The sequence below is a fragment of the Lepidochelys kempii genome, chromosome 1 (genome assembly GCF_965140265.1).
Source record: "Lepidochelys kempii isolate rLepKem1 chromosome 1, rLepKem1.hap2, whole genome shotgun sequence".
Lineage (NCBI taxonomy): Eukaryota > Metazoa > Chordata > Testudines > Cheloniidae > Lepidochelys > Lepidochelys kempii.
The window spans coordinates 232,033,707-232,052,581 of NC_133256.1; the positions used below are offsets into that span (position 1 = coordinate 232,033,707).

General features: G+C 39.8%; 1 protein-coding gene across 20 annotated transcripts in view; it reads right to left on the reverse strand.

Moving 5' to 3' along the window:
• C2CD5 (C2 calcium dependent domain containing 5) overlaps positions 1–18,875 on the reverse strand; it is a 134,842-nt gene that overhangs the window by 92,537 nt on the left and 23,430 nt on the right. For 8 of the 20 annotated variants that reach the window (XM_073318152.1, XM_073318105.1, XM_073318106.1 and 5 more), the window contains 4 exons: positions 16,818–17,013; positions 13,932–14,083; positions 9,469–9,663; positions 7,030–7,115 (listed from right to left, as the gene is read on the reverse strand). In XM_073318152.1, coding sequence (XP_073174253.1) covers positions 7,030–7,115; positions 9,469–9,663; positions 13,932–14,083; positions 16,818–17,013 — 629 coding nt within the window. Of the gene's footprint in view, positions 1–7,029; positions 7,116–9,468; positions 9,664–13,931; positions 14,084–15,119; positions 15,245–16,817; positions 17,014–18,875 lie in introns of those variants that run through there. The other 12 variants (XM_073318172.1, XM_073318218.1, XM_073318181.1 and 9 more) reach the window with 3 other exon arrangements.

Genomic DNA, 18,875 nt, shown 5'->3' on the forward strand with positions numbered 1-18,875 from the left:
GTAGCGCTTCTAGTGTAGATGTAGCCAGTGTTAAATTATAAAATATGTTTTGAAAATTGCAATATAATACATGGGATAATATAAAATAGATTTATTTATATATAGATAAATAAATCTAACAGTTAAATACACACACCTGGGTTTTTTTACCATGCATTTCTACAATTTTCAGAGTTAAAAAAAACCAACAACATTGACTGACCTTCCGTAACTGTTGTTCTTCAAGATGTGTTGCTCATGTCCATTCCAATGTAGGTGTGTACTTGCCCCGAGCACCGCCACCAGAAAGCTTTTCCCTCAGTGATATCCATCAAGTCAGCTCTGGTGCGCCCTGGACTTGTGCATTCACAGCACTGGTATAAAGGGTCCCACTGAGCTGTAGGTCTCTCAGTTCCTTCTTTCTGGCTAACTCTGACAGAGGGGTAGGTGCAGGAGTTTTGGAATGGACATGAGCAACACATCTCAAAGAGCAATAGTTATGGAAGGTTAGTAATCCCTTTTTCTTCTTTGAGTGCTTGCTCATGTTCATTCCAATATAGGTGACTCCCAAGCAGTTGTGCAAATGAGGGTTCAGAGTTTACTGGCATGCTGATTATAGTACTACTCCGCCAAATGCAGCATCATCTCTAGCCTGTTGGGTGATGGCGTAGTGAGACACAAAAGTGTGAACTGACAACCACGTTACTGCTCTACAAGTGTCATGGATGGGAACTTGTGCCATGAATGCTTCCGATGATGCTTTGACTCTTGTGGAATGTTCCATCTGGGCAGGTATCTTTGCCAGGTCACTGCACGTGCGGATACAGGAAGTGACCTATGATGAAATTCTTTGGGCTGAGACTGGCTTTCATCCTGTCTGCAATGGCCACGAATAGTTGAGTGGATTTCCAACATGATTTAGTCCTTTCTATGAATAAGGCTAATGCACGTCTGATGTCCAGAGAGTGGAGCCTCTGTTCACACGTGGTTTCGGATAGAAGACCAGTAGGAAGATATCCTGGTTACTATGGAATTGTGAAACCACCTTTGGAAAAAAAGCCAGATGTGGATGCAATTGGACCTTGTCCTTGAAGGATACCGTGTAAGGTGGTTCTGAAATGAGGGCTCGAATCCCCGAGACCCTTTTAGCAGAAGTAATGGCTACCAAGAAGGTCACCTTCTAGGAAAGGTAGAGCAGAGAGCACATTGCCAGCAGCTCATATGGGATCCTGTCAGTCTTGACAATTCCAGGTTGAGACCCCAGGGAGGGACTATTTGCTGTACCCGGGGGTATAATCTCTCCAGGCCCTTAAAAAAAATAGACTACAGATGGAGTTTGAGAACACAGAACAGCCATTCGGCCATGGGTAAAAAGCCAAGATTGCGGCCAAATGGACCCTAGTAGATGACACAGTTAGTCCTCGTTTCAGGTGGAGTAAGTAATCTAGAATAAATGATAGTGCTGATTTCATAGGTGAGACACCCTTCTGCATATACCAGATCGAGAACCTTTTCCACTTTGCCAGATAAGTAGCTTTAGTGGACGGTTTTCTGTTCCCTAGAAGTACCTCACAAACCGGCCCGAGCATGCTAGCTCTGCGGGGTTCAGCCATGAAGCTTCTAGGCCAAGAGACGGAGGGACTCGAGATTCGGGTGAAGCAGGCAGCCATGGTCCTGGAAGATTAGGGCAGGAAACAGAGGTAAACAGATTGGTGTTTCCACTGAAAGGTCTAGGAGCGTGATAAACCAATGCTGGTGGGGCTAGGCAGGGGCTATCAGGATGACTCCCGCTTTGCCCCTTCTAATCCTCATCAAGGCCTTGTGTATGAGAGGAATGGGAGGAAATGTGTAGAAGAGATGACCCGTCCAAGGGAGGAGGAAGCATCTTTTGAGAGACCTGGAGCTGTGACTCAGTAAGGAGTAGAACTGGACACATTTCCTGTTGTGTTTAGTCACAAACAGCTCTATCTGGGGAGTTCCCCACTTCTGGAAAGCAGCTTTCACAACACCTGGGTGAATGGATCATATGTGGTGGTTGGAGAAGTATCTACTAAGGTGATCTGCTAGCTCATTCTGTGATTCTGGCAGATCAGAGGCCCCAATGGGGATTGAGTGGGCTATGAAGAAGTGTTTCCTGGCACAGGTGAAAGGAGTATGCTCCTCTTTGCCTGTTGATATAAAACATTGCTGTTGTGTTGTCTGTGAGAACTGACACACACTTGCCCGCCACATGGGGCTGGAATGCCTGGCAGGCCAGGCAAACTGCCCTGAGCTCCCTGACATTGATGTGTAGCACGAGCTCTTCCGGAGACTAGAGGCCCGGAGTTCTGAGGGATCCCAAGTGAGCGCCCCAGCCCGATGCTGAACTATTTGTGACGAGAGACACTGATAATTGGGGTCTTGAAAATGGGACTTCTGCACATGCTGCCAGCAGGTCTACCCACCAATGGAGGGAGGCAATCACGAATGAAGGAACTGCGATGACTGTATCTAAATGGTGTCAGCTCAGTGAATATACAGATGACAGCCATGCCTGGAGAGATCTGAGCCAAAGTCTCGCGTGCTGCATCACATAGGTGCATGATGCCATGTGGCCCAGGAGCTTCAAGCAGATTCTGGCTGTGGTGATGGGGAGATTTCTAAGACTCTCTGTAAGCATCCCTATTGCTTACCATCGTGCTTCCGGGAGGAAGGTTCTGGCTTGGACCGACTTGAGAACCGCCCCAATAAACTCTATGCTTTGAACTGGGAGAGAGTAGACTTCTGCACATTTATTAGCAGACCTAAGTCCTGGAATGTTGACTGTATTAACTTTACATTGGGCTCCACTTGGATCTTGGTATGAACCTGTGACCAGCCAGTCATCGTGGAAAGGGTAGACCTGGACACCTTGTCTCCTCAGGAAAGCTGCAACAACTGCCATGCACTTCGTGAACACCCAAGGTATGCCTGACAGGCCAAATGGGAGGACCGCAACTGGTAGTGCATGTGATTCTCAATGAACTTGAAGAAACTTCTGTGTCTCTGAAAGACTGAGATATGAAAGTAAGTGTCCTTCAAATCAAGGGTAGTGTACCAGTCCCCTGGATCCAGGGAGGGGATGATGCAAGCCAAAGAGACCCTGTGGAACTTTAGCTTCTTCATGAATATGTTGAGTTTTCACAGGTCCAGAATTGGTCCGAGACTGCCCCTGACATTTAGAATTAGGAAATAAGGGGTCAGGGATTCTACTTCCGTTAACTCTGGTGGAACCTCTTCCACGGCTCCCACCCTTAGGAGCAACTGCACCTCCTTGGGCTAGAAGTTGCTTGTGAGAAGGTTCCCTGAAGAGGGACGGGGGGAGCACACAACTGAACTGAAGAGTGTATTCCACTGCTATCGTGCGTAGCACCCAGCACTCTGCCCATATGCTCAGGGTTTAGCTGATGGCCATATTTGGGGTTGGGAAGGAATTTTCCTCCAGGGCAGATTGGAAGAGGCCCTGCAGGTTTTTCGCCTTCCTCTGTAGCATGGGGCATGGGTCACTTGTTGGAGGATTCTCTGCTCCTTGAAGTCTTTAAACCACGATTTGAGGACTTCAATAGCTCAGACATAGGCGAGAGGTTTTTTGCAGGAATGGGTGGATGAGATTCTGTGGCCTGCGTTGTGCAGGAGGTCAGACTAGATGATCATAATGGTCTCTTCTGACCTTAATATCTATGAATCTATGAATCTGAGGCAATACAGGCCCATGCCTGACAAAAATGGGATAAACAGTCCACAAAAACTGGGGAAGTTGGATTCAAGTTCTGTCCTGATATGTCTTCCCCGTGCATCCCATCAAAAGGTCTGCTTAGACCCCCCAGACTGTCTGCAGGAGGCAGGCGCAGGACAGGATTGCGGCAGAGGTCTACTCCTAAAGCCCCTGCTTTTCCTCCTATTGTGATCTTGCCAGGCAGGTGGCGGGAAGAATCAACTGGCCAGCTGAGGCTTATAATGTTTCCTTGAGGGTGCCAGTGTATAAAGCCTTCGGGACGTCAGGGTGGACCTTGAGGCCTTTAGGCTGTGCACCTTGGAATCTGTCTGCTCAGAAAAGTGATGTACCCTCAAAAGGAAGGTCCTGCAATGTCTGTTGAGCCCCATAAGGTGGGCCGAAGGATTGAAGCCAAGAGCTTCTATGCATTGCCACTGCTGAGGCCATGGATCGGGCTGCAGAGTCCGCTGCATCCACAGCTGCCTGCAGGGTCACCTTTGCCATAGATTTGCCTTCCTCCACAACAGCTGCAAATTTTCACCTGACAGTAACTACTTAAATTTCAGCATTGAGTCCCAGAAGTTAAAATCATACCTGCTCAGGAGCGCTTGCTTATTTGTGGTCCTGAGCTGGAGGCTACCTGTTGAATAGACCTTTCTGCTGAAGAGATCTAATTTTTTTGGTGTCCTTGGCCTTGGGGGTTGACCCCTGCTGACTGTCATTTCTGCTCACTGGCTGCTGAAACAACCAAAGAGCCCAGTGGTGGGTGTGTATAAAGAAATTCATACCCATTATCCGGGACAAAGTATTTCTTTTAAGTTTTCTTTGCTGCCGGCTGAGGGTGATGAGGGGATGCTGTGGTCCGCCACAATGCCTTGATGGGTCCCTAATAGCATCGTTCAGGGGCAATGCCACTCATGAAGGGCCTATTGCTACTAGAATATCTACCAGGGCATGGGAGGATTCCCTGATCTCCTCTACTTGGATCCTCAGGTTTTGAGCCACTCTTTTGAGGAGCTCCTGATGAGTCTTGTAGTCTATCTGGGAGGGCACTATGTCTTCTCCCACGAGAGCCTCATTTGGAAAGGAGGACGACGTCTGTACAGATAGAGGACACTGTTCTTCACCCTCGGCACCAGATGTGTCTCGCAGTGCTGGGTCTTGATATTCAGCACCTGGATTTTGCTCAAAGTGGAAAAGTACAGGCACTCTTGACTGACGCCACGGTGTATGACCTTCTGGAATGTGACCCTTGCATCAGAGAGAAAGCCAAGGGGGTTCCAGAAAGGACACTGTCCGAGCATCTGCCACTGTCCCCGTGGCAAGCTGTGGGTAGGAATCCTTGACTCGGGTCTATGGCCGGACAATGCCGGCTGTAGTGACAGCCAGCTCCTGAGAGAAACATATGACTCCGCCTCCGAGTCTGTCTCTGAAGATTCCCTTCCCAGAGACCAAGGTGGAATGGTGCCAACCAGTGCCGGGAAGGAGGTGACTGGTGCTGGACCATCATGGCCAGATTCCCTTTTGAAAGCACCTGAGACCTCTGTTCTGCAGAGGTCCTCCCCACTAGTGCCACCATTGACCGTTCCCATATGGCTGGGGATGGCAGTAGCAATAGAGAGAGTAAATCTCTCGCTGCCGCAAATGACTCTGGCGTTGACAATACTGCCAGGGCATTGGAACTCTGGTGGCTCTCTTGCAGTGGAGAGTCCATCAGTGCAAGACTCAATGGTACCCATTCTAGGGCCGGAGTCAATGGCACCACAAGGATTGCTGGAGCCGCAGAGTGGCCTGATGTGGGTCACACCGTACTAGTATGTCTCTGCCCCACCAACCTCAGGGTTGGGGAACGACCTCTATCAGTCTTTTTCTGCTTCTTTCCTGGCACCGGTGATGGAGAGTAGTGCTGAGGTTCCCCTGACAAACCACTTTTCTTCAGCACTCGGGATGATGGATGGTGCCATGTCTCCCACGAAGAAGAAGGAGTGTCTTTCTTCAGTGCAAGTGATGAGTCTCCTGCAGAGTAGAGGGGGTGCTCTTACTGAGGCTGAAGTACTTGGTGCTGAGTCTGAGTGACCCAGCTCCAAGAGAGGTCGTAGTGCTGCTTTCAGGAGGATAAATCTGAGCCTGATGTCTCTATCTTTTTTGGTGTGGGGCCTGAAGTCTTTGCAGATCTTACAGCACTCCCATACATGAGCTTTCCCCAGGCACTTAAGGCAGCTGGAATGGGGGTCATTCACAAGTATAGGCTTGTGGCAACAAGCACAAGGCTTAAACCTCAGAGACCGAGGCATGCCCTGGTGCTGGGAAGGGATTAACTCCACTGAGTCGGGTTCTGTTAATCTAATCATTTATCTAAAAACTGAAATTTAACTACTAAGAATAAAGATAACAATTTACAATGAGGTTAGAAAGTCCACTGAAGGAGTACTTCCAGAGTGCAAGGACAAGCCAATTCCAGCAACCATCGCGGGCGGTAAGAAGGAAATGAGGGGACTTCTGGTTGGCGGGACCCTTTATAAAAGCGCTATGAGCATGTGACTCCAGGGGGCACCAGAGCCAACCCGATGGATACCACTGAGGAACAACTTTCCGGAGGCGGCGCTTGGGGAAACCACATACCTACATTGGCATGGACCTGAGCGAACACTCGAAGAAGAAACATAAATTTAATTGAATGCACAGTGCTGCCGAACACTGTAGAAGGTTATTTTTAATCCAATACTCCTTAATAGTGATTTTAATGGCAATGCTTTATAGTTTGGGATTATAAAAGATAACCAAAATATAAAACCCATTCATATAATACAGTATGGGTTAAGTCATGCTACCACTTCCGTTTTTATCTATAAATTCAGTAAGCCTCCTCTTCAGCATCTTTAAATCTGGCCCAATATTTCTGAATAAATCAACTTTGTCTTTTGCCAAAATTCAATTAAGTATAAAGCTATTACAGCAATAAAATGACAGCTGCATCAATAATTATGCATTTAAACAAACACTCAATTCTCTTTTATCACTGTGTCTTATAACAATAACTACAGCATTTCATTATTAGGAAGATTAGAATTATTTGTTTCAGTTTTTTCATGTTGTTTCTGTAATATATTTAATATTACAATCACTATAATTTGTCTATAAAAAGGGGCTAGTAAACAATATGTTTAACAGGTTTATTAAGTTTGGCGGGTACAAAATAAGAAAAATATTTACAAAATAATTCTGTCAAAAGGAAATATTTACCTTTATTAAAAGTTAAATTTCCACTAGGATTATATTAGAAATATAAGTATAAAATATGATCATGTATTCCTTACCCTTTGCTCCAGAGCTGTCTGTGTCTGCTGTCTTAATAGAGCTTTAAATGGTCCCCCTTCTTTTCCAGCACTCCCACTGCCCATTCCTAAAGAATATCAGCACATAAATAACATCCAGAGAAAGAAGTTACAGACTGTATTTATTAGTCACACATTTTTTTAAAAACTATATTTCAAAGTATAGTTAGAAGTTTCTGAAAGTTTATTTTTTTTACCAGTCAGGTACATTGAAGACTAAGGATCTTACCACATTTATACTATATTTCCCTTTAGTGCCAATGTAAAGGGGCATTAGGGTGAACATAAATTGCACTTTAAGTCCCTTTATACAGTCAGAGTGGTGTACAGGTCCTTAGTGTAAATGAGAATAAGGCCGTAGAGTATTGAACTTGCAGCTTTTAGTTCTACGGTATGGCTTGATCTTTTCCCCATGGATATAAGGGTATTTTTGCTATCAATTTCAATAGGCACAGTATCAGATCCGTAATCCTTATTTTCACAAGCACTCCGGTTACAGTCAAAGTTTCAATTTACATCAGTGAGTACTGCAAGATCAGTCCTAATTCAAAAGTGCTAAACTAGAAGTAATCCTACTAGAGCAATTTTCCAAGATGTCTGCTATAAAGCCAATTATGGACTCTGTGTCCAGGAATTATTTACAGTAGCAGTTAAAAAAGATTCCATGTCCTAAGGTTCATACAGTTTCAGAGTATCTCAATCATTTTTCCTCATGAGTTGGGGCTCAAAGCTCCAGTTTCCACATGTACACCACTCCCACTGAAGTCACTATAAAATCTGGCCCAAAGAGAAAACTGTAAGGGCAAGCATATAACAAATGTGCATCTTTTAATTTAACTTTTAACTCTGAAAAAAATACTGTAACTTAGAATTGAAGGACAGTCTAATTTAACATTTATGTAGAGTACATTCACTCATCTGAATCATTCAGATCAGCCATGGACTACTGCTGAGCATTCTAAACTGCCAAATTTATCTGTGATTTGCTTGCTAAAAGACATTTGTTGCTTCACAGTTACTAAATCCAGGAAGAAAACATATACCAAGGCTGTGTTTTTCCTAAAATGATCACAATTTTGGTGCATCAGATTTACCTAGTGGCATTTCATACCTAAGAACATACTTCACTGATATTTCTTATAGTCAGATCTGCCTACATGCCTCAGAGCTAAATCGATAGTTATTTGGTTTCAGTGTAACAGCAGTTATACCCTTCAATACTCTCAAAGATATTAGTGAAAACACTAAGAAAAATGAAGGATGAAACTAAAAAAAAGCATCAAGAACAAGATGAATGAAGTTATGATTAAAGGGAATATTTTTAAAGTTTCCTTAACTGCTATTTTAAAACAGACAATACATTGCTACTTTCCCTGTCCCTTTTCTTCTGCTAAAAAATCCAGTAACAATAAAGAAGGAAAGATATTTTTCCATGTAAATGTGTGAGGGCTTTTTGTTTTAAACAAACTCAGGGACTGTTGCTGTTGGCACTTCGTGTACTCACTCATTTCAAAATTGACAAATGCTATCATAATGCCTAAAATGTTATTTATATACAGGAAATGAAATATTTTTAGCTGATCTTGGATAAGGAAACAAAGATTAGCATCTGTATAGTCCCATTAACAAAATTAAGTTATTTTATGTTATTTTGCAGTAGACCTAAATAGCCTTTTCAAGGGACTATACAATACTAAAAACAGACTGACATGAAATGAAGAATATTTACTGAGATGAAACACATTCTTAAAAAAAAAAAAACACACAAAATAATCAAAACACTATCTGTAGAAAAGAAACAGTGATTTCTAGTATTTAATTTAACAGGACAATCTAGTGATCTCTGTCAACGAAACATAAAAAGGAGAAAGTACAAATACAAAGTTTATGTACAGTCAGAATGAAACAAAACAATTTAAACAGTACAATAAACTAATATGGTTGCTAGCCACATGATGGTCAGATTTCAACAGAAGAATATGAATGAGTTGGTAAGGAAGATGGAGTGCTTGTTCCATCTAAAATACAGGAACATTATTAGAATGAAGAGAATGAAAAGAATATCAGTATTCAGTAGTTGTCTAATGGTAGCAAGTCCAATTACCAATATTTAGTGGAGACTTTTTTGGAAAAGGAAAGAATATAAAAGTATATATAAAATATTATATATATCTTCAATATAAAAGTAGGCTATTTGTTTTAAATATTGATAAATTTAAGGAAGAGGCTCTACAAATTATTGCAAGCCTCCAGGGGGAAAAAATTATCCTGTAATAGTCATGTAGCCAGCAGTTTTCAGAGACTATTTTAGCAAAAAGTTATAGAAGGCTAGGCATTAAATGCCCCCTAACCGATTAACAACAACATTCCATTTATTTCTTAAAAGGCAATTTTAAAAAGATGATTATAGATTGATCCTACCAGAAGCAGCCAGAAGCAGCTCTTCAGTGAAAGAAACACTTTTCCTCAGAACAAATGGGCTGACATGGCTAGAGTGAAGAGGGTTAAGGCTAGACCCCGGGAGGAGGAGACAGGACTTGTTAAGATGTGGGGAACCACAAGACAGAGTAGGGGAGCTAGGAAACAGGAAAATCCTAGGCCCCTGTGGGGAAGGTGCTGTGGAGGAAAGTAGTAGAGAGAAAAGATGTAGATTCAGAAGATGACTAAAGAAATAGGAGGAGGAAAGCAAAATGAAGCAAAAACAAAACAGACATTTTTTTCAAATGAACAGATATATACTGCTAACATATGAAAAAGCTATTACCAGCATACAAAGAAATGAAATGACAATATAGCAACAGTGTGGAGTAGAAGCACGTTATCAAAAATCTGAGTATTAACTTTGTTTTAAAATGTATTTAGTTTTATTAAAGAGCCAAAGTAATTGAATATTTATTTCAAATTTCAATTAAATTTTACACAAAGATTTAAAGTGAATACTTCTTAATAAAATCTATTCAAAACAGCCTTCCAACATGCCTAAGGAAAACTGATATTGTAACAAGTTCTCTTCTCCAAAAGTGAATTTAAGTTGACCATTATCCAGAAACCTAAACATTTAATTTTTAAAGTCTTAAATCTTATAATGGTGTGTGTGTGTATATACATATTTATTTCCCACATAAAAGAGGAGTGCCCATCTTCTCAATTTCCTCCATATGTATATTAATTCTTCTTTCTCTCCTTCCCCAAACTTATTAAAATATATAATACATGTTACATATGTAATATGTAACTACTTTAGCCAGATACTTCTCTTAGTTTACAATTACATGAAAAGTAGCACTACTCACAGCAGGAAGTCTCCAATTCCAAATCAGAATTAACTTTCTCAGTGCATTTTGAAACTCCTCCTCTCACCTTTTACTACAGAGAATTTGACACAGCCCATTCTACTCTGTATCATCACATTCTACTTTATAAAAGAAATTGTGGTAATAATCTTTCTTCCAACAGTTCCAACCCAGAAGACTAATAAGCAAATCCAAGTTTCTCTCTCTCTCTTTATATCATGGTATAAATACCTAAAATTATGGTATATATGTTTCTTATGAAAGTTAAACAAAGTCTTAATTTGAAGTCAACATATTGACATTGCTTCCTCAGTCATACTCTATTCCTCTTCCTTCCTCAGACAGCTTAAAAAAAAAAATCCCAATTTTCCCTTCTTCAGATGGCTTGAGTAGTTTACACCTTGAATTTCAGATCTTTTTATATTTGCCAAACCATGAATCAGATCGTCATATACTAGAATAAAGAGCTTTGACACTATGATACCCTCTACTAAGCAAAACACCCCAAAAAAATCGAGACAAGTCCAAACATAACTTTACTAAAATAATCTGTAAGAACAGTTTTCATTAAATAAAACTAGAGCCATATCATCACAGCCATACTACACTTACTTCACTAAAGAGGGATCAAACTTATTTTATAAGGCAGTAAAAGAAAAACTAAACCAAGTTAGTCTAAGTCTCAATTTGTTTTTAAAAAAAAAAATAGTATCCTTTATAGGGACAAAGCTTTAATCAGAGGTGGTTGAGCCAAGAATCCTGTAACAGTTTGTGTCCTAAGTATGGGTTGTATTGAGTTGTTAATTTAGATTATAGAACCTTGAGAAAATGCTAGTGCCATCCGTGAAAACAGTGCTATCTTTTTTATTTTAAAATACCACAAACATGTTTGGTAAAGTCTGTTTAGAACTGCCACCTGCACGAAGAAAATATTTAACATAATTTATATCATTCAATAGTATTCCCTCTCTGTTGAAGATGAATTCTTATCAAAATTAAGGATATTTAAAGATCTAACTATAAAGTGACTATTATGCTTTCCTCCCAGAACAACTACAGTTGAAGAGTCACAAGTCAAGGTGAAACGTGACTCTTAAACATATTATATATTATGTTGTTAAGTGATTACTTTTTCAAAATTCTATGTGTGCGTATAATTTTTAGACATAACAAGCAAGCCTTCTCATTGAGACACATTTTGGCAACAGAGAGTTGAACATATTGCCAAAAGATAGCAGCTACATGATACTGCAAATAAAAGAATGACTGGGGTCACCAAATTAAATTAATAAGCAGCAGGTTTAAAACAAACAAAAAGAAGTATTTTTTCACGCAACGCACAGTCAGTCTGTGGAACTCTTTGCCAGAGGATGTTATGAAGGCCAACAGTTCTTCAAAAAAGAACTAGATAAGTTCATGGAGGATAGGTCCATCAATGGTTATTAGCCAGGATGGGCAGGGATGGTGTCCCTAGCCTCTGTTTGCCAGAAGCTGGGAATGGGCGACATGGGATGCATCACTTGACGATTACCTATTCTGTTCATTCCCTCTGGGGCACCTGGCATTGGCCACTATTGGAAGACAGGATACTGGGCTAGATGGACCTTTGGTCTGACCCAGTATGGCCATTCTTACGACTGTTATTAGCTTAAATTTAAAAACAAAAAACTGAAGCTGATGAAGATGGCAGAGCTTCCTTAACGTACTAGAAAATTCCTCACCACAAAGGCCCCTATCTCGCAATCTGATCCACACAGATGCACTCTTATGTCCACATAGAGCCCACTGTTTTCAATGGGGCTCTGTGTAGGTGCAAACAGTCCATCCATCCAGATCATGTTGCAGGATCAGAATCTAATGTAGCTACTGCAGAAATGTCTCAATTTCACTGCAGACTACTATCACCCTCCTGTGTCTTTGGCATGTCTACTAAGGCCATGTCTACACTACCCGCCGGATCGGTGGGTCATGATCGATCTATCGGGGATCAATTTATCGCGTCTAGTGTAGACGCGATAAATCGATCCCCAATCGCTCTGCTATCGACTCCGGAACTCCACCAGAGCGAGAGGCGGGAGCGGAGTCGACGGGGGAGCGGCGGCCGTTGATCCCGCGCTGCGAGGATGCGAAGTGATTCTAAGTCGATCTAAGATACGTCGACTTCAGCTACGCCATTCTCATAGCTGAAGTTGCGTATCTTAGATCGATCCCCCTCGCAGTGTAGACCAGCCCTAAGATGGCCACCTATCCTGGAACTTAATCAGATAACACGTATGTTTTCCAATAATCATCAGGAATTTAATAATACAAATGTATGAATTTGTGGGGTGGTGTCTCTTAAAAATAAATATTGGCCTGTTTGTTTTTTAAAAACACTTGCTCTCAGTTTCTTTAAAAACATAAATGCTCAGCATAGGTTGTCCATAAGACATAATCACTATTTTTACACAAAAGATAAAGAAAAGGCCAAAAAAGTAACCCCCTCCCCCCCCAAAAAAAAGAAGAGGAAGAATTACAATTTGATAGTTTATTTTAGGCTTTTGGATTGAGTTTGCAAAATTTACTCTTGAGAATCTACAACCTATTTCCATGTGTAAATTTTGAATCTGAAGTACTCCTGAGACACCGGTCAAGTACAATAACTGAGTCAAAAAATGTAACATACCTTAAAACTGTCATGATTAGGGAGATGGGAACGTTCTCAAATTCAAATACTACTTTTAAACATCATATTTAGAACCAACATTTAAAACAGCAACCACGCTTTCATACATGGGCCGATAGTATTTTTGTTCTGTTGTAGCAGAGCAAAACAATTAAAGGAGAAGAGTTCAAAACTCCCAGGACTGTACTGAAATAACGACTGATACAGAGAAGGAAGTAAACAAGGCAGAGCCACGTTTCTTGTGCTCCATAAGAAATTGAGGGGGTGGAGGGAGGAATCAGCATTCAATTAAATTGTGAAAAGCCAGTTGAGAAAAATATTTAAGCTTTTAAAAATGTGTTCAATAGCCTTTAAAACTATTTTTAAAAAATTACACGACAGCATATACTTGATTTACCACAGCCACTTCCATAACCCTGAAGAAGTTCAGTAGACACCAGCAATTGCATTTCTAGAATCAATTTGCAAACAGACAAGTGGAATCTACACAAAAATATGGATGCATTTTCAGCAGAGAAGACTAGGCTTAGAAAAGTCACATATTAGTAAGACTTGATCACTCATTTCCCCCATCATATTATGGTGAAAATGTACCCCCATAATTTACCATCTGAAGTGGAGGAAATTAAAGGAAAAAGACAATTCCTTAGGACTCTCTTTATAACATTTTGAGATGCTTCTAAATGGCTATACTATAAAAGCTACTCTTAAACTGCCTATATGGTATGGTTATTACGCTTTGGAAAACAAAGTACAGTAAATCAGCGCACTACAAAATGCTTTCATTCTTTAATTGCATTATTTGAAATATCCAATTTCCACATCATTTTGATAACTTACATGCCAAAAAGGAAAGAGGGTTTGAATGAAAAGATAAAACAAATACAAATTAACAAAAAAAATAAGAGTGGGTGGAAGCGCCTTACCAGTTTTGGGTGTCAAACTCAAATCTGTGTCAGAAGAAGAGGACTGTCGACTGTAGGACTTGGAAGGTGAAAAGGAATAGGTTTGGTTTTTCAGAGGGGTGGAGGGTCCTGATGAATGAGTATTGGGATTGGGATCTTCATTGAAAGGAATCCTGCCAGAAGAAGGTGGAAACATATTCAGTAATCCTGTGCCAAAGGACCTGGCTGACAGCAGCATGATCCGAACACCAGGATGGGGTTGGGGAAGGGCCAGCAGTTATTCCTTAAGTGTGTTGCTGGGGATGAGGCCAAAGGCAAAGAAATGATGTTTACTCACTCAGCATTCTACAGATAGATGCTGATTATCGGCACTGGAACAGTTAAGCCAAATAAAAGGCATGAAATGTCAGACCAAGAAAAAAAAAAAAAAGTATATATGCAAAAGAAAACAAAACTCAAAATACATGGCTTTAAACAAAATTGTTCAACTACACAATGCTTGCTGAGTTAGATTATTAAAAAAAAATGATCTCAAACTATATTTGTGTGTGTGTGTATATACACACACACACGTATATTTATGTATACACACACATATTTTAAGAAAAAAATGTTTCCTTATCCTATAGCATCAGCAGTGTGCCCACAGCTAAAAACAAAGCAAAGAGAAAAACCTTAAGGAATACAACTGTATTGACAAACATGTCAGTTACGTGCAGATTGCCTTACCTGTTCTCCAGTACTGTCTTTTCCACAAAGCGACACAAACCCTTCCTAACGCTTTAAAAATTGAGGTAACATTTGAATTACACTTGAAAGCAATTTGAAGCCCAATCATGGTTTCCTATTATGACTAGTAAGAAAGACTTGTAAACTGTACCTGGTGGATGTTACTAAACTCAGATGTAGGATTTTTGGGGGGTTGTTTTTTTTTTTTAAAAGGTAATCTCAAGTTGTTCAAGGAAATGAAAAGTATAGCTCTGTGGAAGAGACTTTGAGGGAACACACACTCTTCCAAGTAACTATTGAGTTTGTTTCAGCAGCTGAACACAGCAGTAATTCTCCACTGACAGCAGAAGGACTCCCAGTGAGAAAAAGAGGGAGAAAAGACGGGTGGTACCTGCCTACACTGCCTGCCTGCCTGCACTTTGCGACCACTGTGCCTGTGGCCTGCCTCTCCCCAGCTCCTGAGTCTGAGTAGTCTCGTACCAGTGTAGATGAGAGTGGGAACAGACAGAGAGAAGTTCTGGGTAAGTCGTGAGCCAGAAGCAGTGTGAATTGGGCTGTTGTGAGTCGAGCGGCATCCATGGCTTGGCGGATGAACCAGCGGAGACCTGAGAGAATTTGCAGCCAAAGTGGAAGAAAAGAAAACAATACATACAACAGATTGCAAAGTTATGTTAAAAATGATTTCAGGGAGTGCTAGTTAGCGGAGATCTCTTATTCTTTAAGCAGACTCTAAGAGTTATAATTCCTAGCATGCAAGAGTCAAAACAAAATCAAAAAGAGCAGGGGAATAGCGAAGTATTAACTTGTTAATATATTATTGAATCTTTGGCATTAAAGGCTAAGGTTAATAAAGATAATAACAAGACGTGAGTAGAATCTGCTGGTCTTGAAACCCACTCACACTTCTGGGCAGGACCACATAGATTGATTAAAACAACCTTATCAAAATCCAGCATGCAAGTTGCTAAACAACCTTGCATATACACGGGTTAAGATAATGTTTTTTGTCGTTTGTTCAAGATTGAATGCTACAAATATATGGGTGATGTTTAAATTGCTAGCTACTGCAGCCAGTGTGTAGTTTTTTAATTGCTTGTGGTTTTTATGTTGTTAATATGCCCAGAAGCTCTGTGGTAATGGTTGCATGTTTCACAAGTCAATACAAATTAAATTAATAATTCTAAATAAGACCAATAACTGGACTCCACTGCTGGGGAAGTTGTACAGTGGTATTGCTGCTGCCTTATACAAAGTGCTCTGATTGCATTATGATAATTATAAGACTACAATAATCTTAGTTATTGTATCATTAAAAGAAAATGACCTAATTCAAACAATATATATCTGGACATGTTACACAGAAGTATAGTTTTTTGTACTCTATTTTTCGTCTAGTAATTGTGTAAAATATACACAAGATGCCATAACAAATAAATTGATGTAATCACAGTGGAAACTGAGGACTGTAAATGCTTCCACCCTCAGAATAATATGACACTGGAATTTTCCTAATTTTATTTCATTTGTTCCTATTAAAAATTTGAATTCAAACTGTGTTGTGTTGATTTAGCCAAAGTGAACAACTGGATTTAGCCAAAGTGAACAATAGGCCACACTCCTCATCATGAAACCTTTTTCAGTCAGTGTACAATATAGCCTAATTTCCTTTGCTTACAAAGAAAAACAAAAGACTAAAATGATTAAAAGACTTCAAGGATGTCCTTTTATCTCCTGAGCCACTCAAATATCTGAACTCAAATATACTTCTCTTTTCTTACATGAATGCACAGCAAAGACACTCAAAGTGCTAAAAATAGAAATCCCTTAAGAAATGCATAGTATTGTGAAAGATCCCCATGAACAAAAAATAGGTTATTTGCACGTGCAAACTATTTACCAGCTAGAGGTTGGCGGATCACAACACAGGAATGTGCAATGCTATGACTGCACAAATGCAAGAGTTATGGAATTAATAGAAAAACATCTCTCTTGCCAAGATTTACTGCTGCATCATCTAATGTCTATCTTCTCAAAATTGCACAACATAAACCAAGTTACAGACAAGAAAAAACAGTAAAGGAGAAGTAAATGCTGGGAAAACACACTGGATATGTAAAACTGAATGAATATGAAAAGAAATGAAATTCACTCCATTACAATCTATTAACTCATACTTACTCCTTCATTTCTTTAGATGGGGAATTACATGCAGGTAAGAATGCTGTGTTACTTATTTTATCCAAGGTACAGACTGTTCCTATGGCTCGTACTACTAGTCCAGATTCTCCCTCCAAATCAAAACACTGCAAGTAACCAACAACTGCATTCCCTCTCATTTCAAGTACCTTCAAGCCAATCTTCCTTTGAAGTTCACCTACAAAAAAATAAACACAAGTTAACTGACATCTCACTTAGATATAGGGCAAATATGTTAAAGAGGATGTTTCTTATTCTCTTCTGTGGATCTGACCTTCTTCATTTTTGTAATAATTTCAGGATAGGTAAACTGGCTAATAGAGAACATCCCACATGATTATACCTAAACATAGCCACAACGTTCTCCTGCAAATTGAAGACTCTTAGTTCTGTGATCTTATTAGTAGTACATCTGGACCATTTACATTTAGAGCCTTCTAGAAAATGGGCAAGAGTAGAAACTGAAAACAGAGACTGTAAAATTATTTGACATTTCTTTTTTATTTTTTTCCCCCCCAGTCAACTCTAGCTGCACTACTACTACCAAAAAGAAAAAAAGAAGAGGCCTGAGGAGGGTTTTTTTTGTTTGGCTGTTTTTTTAAGTGTTCATTAGGACCTTCATTTCTCTTTTGTGGGAAGGGATATGAGCAAGGCATCACAAGAGTTGGGTGTACTGGAGTTACTAGCTGCTCTGTAATACTGCAAATAATCCAGATATAGCTATGAAATGCATTGAGGCCTCAAACTTCCTTGAAATTCAGACAAATAAATGCATGGATAGACATCTTTAATTTCCTTTTTTCTTTTGCAAACTTCCAAAACATATAAAAGCATATATCAACCTAATGTCATGGTTTTTATTCCTTTTCAATTTCTACCTTAATGTACTTATATCATATACATGGACGCCACATTATGCAAAACATATTCTGACTATTTTTCTACTGTTCCTTTGGTATTAAAATGAAAAATCTTTACTGTACACAAGTCAAGAAACGGAGTTGAGTTTGCTGTAGGAACCTGAATTTGGCCATTTTGCAAGATTGCATTACAATAGCATTTCTCAGATGACCACACTATGCTGAAAACTGACATAATTAGCAAATAATATAGAACAATGGAAGAAAATTGTACATTTTTGCTTCCTTCACTAAGGTTGTAAATAAATTGAATTATGCAGTGTCAATATTTTTCCTGCACTTTTCTCTATAACTATAGGCGCACATGTTCTAATTTCTACTACCGCAGACATGGTATCTGATCAAATTGGTTGTAAGTGCATTTACCACTACGAAAAAAATGCAGGGAACATTTATCATCAATTGACTTTTTACATAAATAAAATTGCATCCCTAAGGTAATTTACATATTTATATTTATTAATAGTCTCAATCCAGTTCTTCATATGCAGGAATCAGCCTCACAAAACACACTACCACAATTGCTACCCTTTATGGCTACCTACATAGCAGAGATGCCAGGATCAAATAGGTATGGAGAGTGAATCTTCTAAAGTGATTTATCCCACTAGAAAAAAGAAAAGGAGTACTTGTGGCACCTTAGAGACTAACAAATTTATTAGAGCATAAGCTTTCGTGACTACAGCTCACTTCATCGGATGCATACAGTGGAAAATATAGTGGGGAGATATGTATGCATCCAATGAAGTGAGCTGTAGCTCACAAAAGCTTATGCTCTAATAAATTTGTTAGTCTCTAAGGTGCCACAAGTACTCCTTTTCTTTTTACGCATACAGACTAACACGGCTGCTACTCTGAAACTTGTCCCACTAGGGTCAGGGTTAAGCCATGAAGAAGAAGGCAATTCCTATACTGTAGTTGTTCTGTGGATATACTGACTACTTCAATCTCCAAGACTATCTGCCAAACAAAAAATGAAAGAAAAAATTTAAAGGAAAAAATGTAATCTAGGTATTAGTATTTAGTGGCTAGTATATCATTGTTTTATTTAAATTTCTCTCTCAATATGGTTAAGAGTACAATAAAAGTCTGTTAAATTTGAGATTACATCAGAATTTTA